The sequence below is a fragment of the Suillus subaureus genome (assembly GCF_016647635.1).
Source record: "Suillus subaureus strain MN1 chromosome Unknown BJ212scaffold_5, whole genome shotgun sequence".
In the NCBI taxonomy this organism is placed as follows: Eukaryota; Fungi; Basidiomycota; class Agaricomycetes; order Boletales; family Suillaceae; genus Suillus; species Suillus subaureus.
The window spans coordinates 613,410-617,938 of NW_024538561.1; the positions used below are offsets into that span (position 1 = coordinate 613,410).

At 47.0% G+C, this 4,529-nt stretch overlaps 1 protein-coding gene across 1 annotated transcript; it reads right to left on the reverse strand.

Moving 5' to 3' along the window:
- Positions 1 to 2,734: 2,734 nt before the first annotated feature.
- Positions 2,735 to 4,222, reverse strand: BJ212DRAFT_1296608 (uncharacterized protein; the record flags this gene model as incomplete). The annotated part of the gene is made up of 8 exons (XM_041332482.1): positions 2,735 to 2,759; positions 2,810 to 3,008; positions 3,068 to 3,222; positions 3,269 to 3,301; positions 3,362 to 3,450; positions 3,501 to 3,694; positions 3,745 to 4,065; positions 4,120 to 4,222. The coding sequence occupies 8 exons, from the start codon at positions 4,220 to 4,222 to the stop codon at positions 2,735 to 2,737; spliced, it is 1,119 nt and encodes a 372-aa protein (XP_041196999.1).
- Positions 4,223 to 4,529: the final 307 nt, after the last annotated feature.

Here is a 4,529-nt window from a genome sequence, read left to right on the forward strand (position 1 = left end):
GAGGAGCATGAGAAGCAGTTTGTGAAAGACACTGACTTCAACCCTAACAACTATCAGAATCTTAGTGACTAAAGTTGGTGACTTTAGACATTGACAGGGGGGTAATGTTACAGTGCCCCACTCTTTTTCCCATCATCACTGTGGACTCCTATATGGCTGTACTTCTAAATGCTTCCTTTTCACTGCACTGTTCCCTCATGGTCTTCCTTATCTCTGACTCACACCTTGTTTTCCCATGAACCTTCCTTTCTTAGTAACTGTTACCCTTTACCCAGCCTGGTCTGTGCACAATTCCTTTATGTATATAAACCCTAGTTACCACTTGTATTTTCTCTAACTTGAATCTACTCGGTTCTCTCTGATACTTGAACTCTAGCTCCTTGGGAAGGAGGCTAGCCATTGTCCCATTTGAACCTTAGATCCTGCGGGAGTCTAAGTGATCGCTCCTGAGGGAGGCATTGACTTGATAAGGCTTAGTCCTTGATCGACCTTGATCCTGATTCCTTTATTGGAACAATGTTCTATCCAAGTTCATAACATTGCCTTCCTGAAATAAGGGGCAATACTTGGGTAAGGGGCACAGCACATGAGCTGAGGCCAAAGCCCTTCAGATCCAGTTACCCTTTGAGTACGACCTTAACAGTATATTCGAACTCACACCTTACTGAGTATACTTACACTTCCTATGGCTCCAACCAAAACTGCAAACACTCTCCGAGTGGCCAGATTAGTATCCGCCCACCGTGATTCTACTCCTATCATCGACACCTTCAATAGCTTCTCGCAGCGTTGCGTTAGTCAGCATGCTACTGCTGGAAGCATTTCGGAGCTTCTGAGTCGTCAACATCCGGAGACCCCTACACAGACTCCAGCCCTAGCCCCTCTGGGCCAAAGGGATCCGGATGACGATGAAGTTGATCATGATACCCCTGGCGGAAACCCGCTGGATGGTAATGGTGGAAATCCGGACGATGATCTGGATGATGAAGACGATGATGATAGAGACGATGGCCTGGGTCCACAGGATCGCGTTATGGTACTCCTATCCAGAGCTATCAACAATCTCGCCCGAAACAATCATCGCACCACCCTCCCTGAAGATCCTAAAGTCAAGGTCCGGGAGCTGGATGTCTTTGATGGCACCGAGCCCCAGACACTTCGTGCATTCTTTGTCCAGTGCGAGCTTAACTTCCAGAGCAAACCCAACACTTTCCGTACTGGAAGGTCTAAAGTCAATTTCACCCAATCCTACCTCAAAGGAATGGCCCTTGAGTGGTTCGAACCCAACCTCCTTTCCGACAAACATACTGATCATCCAGACTGGATGGATGACTATTCCGAGTTCATGCTTGAACCCCAGACCAATTTCGGACCTCACAACCCTTCCAGAGATGCGGAAATGCAGCTCAAACAACTCAACATGCACAATGGACAGCGCATCAACAAGTACATTGTAGAATTCCAATGACTTGCCTCTCAGGTCCGCGGATGGGGTGACGGAGCCCTATGCCAACAATTCTATAACGGACTTCCTGCTCATATCAAGGATGAAATCAGTTGCATGGGGAAACCGGGCACACTCTTGGAATACAAAACCCTTGTGCAGACCATTGATGCCCGCTATTGGGAACGCAAGGGAGAGATCTCCCATGAAACCAAATCCTCCGCACCCAATCCTCCTGCCAAGTCTTCTGAATGGACCAACACCAACACGTCTGGATCCGGAAGCACTTCCTCTGGAAACAACAAATCTGGAAAGACGACTTCGTCCACTACCTCCGCTTCTAAAGCTCTGGACCTTAACAACAAGTTGGGTAAGGATGGAAAGCTTACATCCGAAGAACGTCAGAGAAGGCTGGACAGGAAGCTCTGCCTGTTCTGTGGTGGACCTGGGCATACTGCTTGGGACTGCACCAAGTCGACTTTGTGTGCTACCAAAGGTTGTGCAGCTACAGTCAATCCAGAAACCAAACTGGATGCCTCAGACGAGGCGAAAAAATAATCCATGACCCTCCTGACTCCGCATGGGATGAGGGTCGTGTTGACTCAACCTGTGCAATGGAGCTATGACTCAATGCTGTTTCCTTGTCCAATCTGAACTCTCTCTGTCCATATGTTTCCATCCCTACGTATTCCGATATTTCTGACTTCCCAGCTCTTGTAGATTGTGGTTCCTCCCATTGTTTCATAGAATCCGACTTCATCCGTGAAAATAATTTACCTACCTATGCAATTCCTCCAATTCCACTCTGTTTGTTTGATGGTACTTGTAATGCAACCATTTCCGAAGCTATAGATCTGCCCATCCGTTTCTCGTCCGGTGTAGTCACCTCCGATACGTTCTATGTACCTGGGTTGGGCGTGAAGCCACCTGGGTTGGGTGCAAAGCTACTGGAGTCGAGTGCACAGCTTCTTGGTCAGATGAAGGGAGCTCTTCAGTTACCTGCTTGGTACTAGCTTGATCTGGGAGGGGGAAGTCCTTGAAAAACTTGACTGAGTCCTGAAGCTCACAGAGGACCTTGCTGTTCATGTCGATGACCAAGGGGATCGAATACATTGAGGGAGACTGAGACTCTAAATGTTCAACATCAACTGTAGTATCATTAGTGCATGCATGAAAGAGACAACTAAAAACATACACTCAGACCACTCTCTAATGGACAACACAATGTCTGGCTCCTCTACTATTGTACCCTTCATCCTTCTGTTGTCGTTCAACTTCTTGGATTTACCCTTACACTTCTTTGTCTTTGCGGTTTCTGCCTCACTATCATTGTCCTCATCATCTTGACCTAAGTCAACCTCGTACATTGCCCCAAGATGCATCCTCAGGTAAGGAACTACCAGTGCACACAACTGGCTTGCTGACAATGCTTTGAGATCAAAATCGGGGCCGGGGGGCAGTACAGTGGTGGGCCAGTTAAGGATGAACAGCTGCTCAACATAAAGAGTATTGAGCATGTCCAACCACCTGTTGTTCGAGGTTTTGAGCGGATGGCCAGCTTCAGCTACCAATGAGACACACCGTCAGTAAATTAGTGACACAATAAAATAAAATAAAACATACCAAACTTCTCGCTGATGATCATTGGTGTGACTTTTCTGTTCCTGTCCCTAGCAGACTTGCCGTTGCACAAAAGCATGCCATTTGGGACAGCAGTAGAGCGAGGGAGAAAACTAAAAGATATCCCTTCTGCTTGTGCAGCCTCTAAGTCTTTGTACCTATAATGAAGTGAGCAATATCCGACAGTATTGTCAGAAAACACACTTGAGTATGGTTGTGAGCTCATCCAAGATACGACTGATGTCAAGTTGTCATGCATTGATGATGTCCTTCATGATATCAGACCCAGAGAAAAACCCTGATGCTTGGTGGCCAGCATCCTCATGACCAGGAAATATTGCAACACCAGAAATATGAATACCATGGGTGCGGTACCAGTAACCAGCCTGTGTAATACTTAGTTTCTCCATCAATGTCCTATTAATGCAAGACTCACCACTTTTGAAAAATCATCACGAACGCGCAGCATCAGAGAACTAGCAGATCGCAATATCAAGTCCTCAGTTGCACCAGCAAGTGAACCATCCCAATACTCCTGAATCTTCTGCCACAACGCTGTGTGTTTGGGGTCTTTGTATGGATGGGCCTTGTAGTGTGCTGCTTGCTCCTCCTTCCAAGCTTTGATATCCTCTGCAAAGAATGTAAGCATACCACGCACACCCACAAAGGAATATACATACGTTCTTGAGAGGGGGGGCTAAAAGTCTTGAACCACATTTGGTGCTGATTCCAAGGAGACTCCTTGTGCGTTGCCTTCATGGCCAGCCCTGCCTCAATGAGGATCACCCTCGCACTTTTGCCATATTCTATCCCTAATGCTTTTGCTGCTTCGATGGTGGTTTGCCCAAGTTCCTGCACCTTGGAGACTGCTTCCAATGGCAGCCTTCCCTTCTTGGCAGGGCCTTCATCACTCTTATCCTCATTGACCTCCTGTTCCTCATTATAGTCCTGCTTGTCATTGTCACCCTCATCAAACGCCTTGGCTTTGGCTTTTCCTTTTCCTTCATGGGTCAATCAGAGTGGAGATGGAGGGAGATCATTGCCGTTGTTGTCACTGTCAATGGCAGAAGGACGCGCAGCTTTTTTGCGCTTTTCTTCATCTGCAGCCCAGTTGCTGTCAGAGGGTGAACTCTCTGCGCCATCACTGTGGTCATGCATGTAGGACTTCGCAGCAGCTGACCTATGTGGGCGAGGAGCAACTGCAATGTTTGATTTGCTCTGGGCAGTAGCTACCAAGATAGCTTGAAATGGGATTCATGTTGGTCATCTATGATAGCAGGATGTAGTTACCATACTACTGTATAACACTATAGCACACTATATATTGCTGTAACTAGCCTACACAATTGGCCACTTGGTTATATGAGCTATAGGCCTATGGCCCCTATATAGCACCTTATAGTGCTATAGATTGCTATATAGCCATAGCACATTTTCCTGATGCACTCATCAGATCAAGACATTG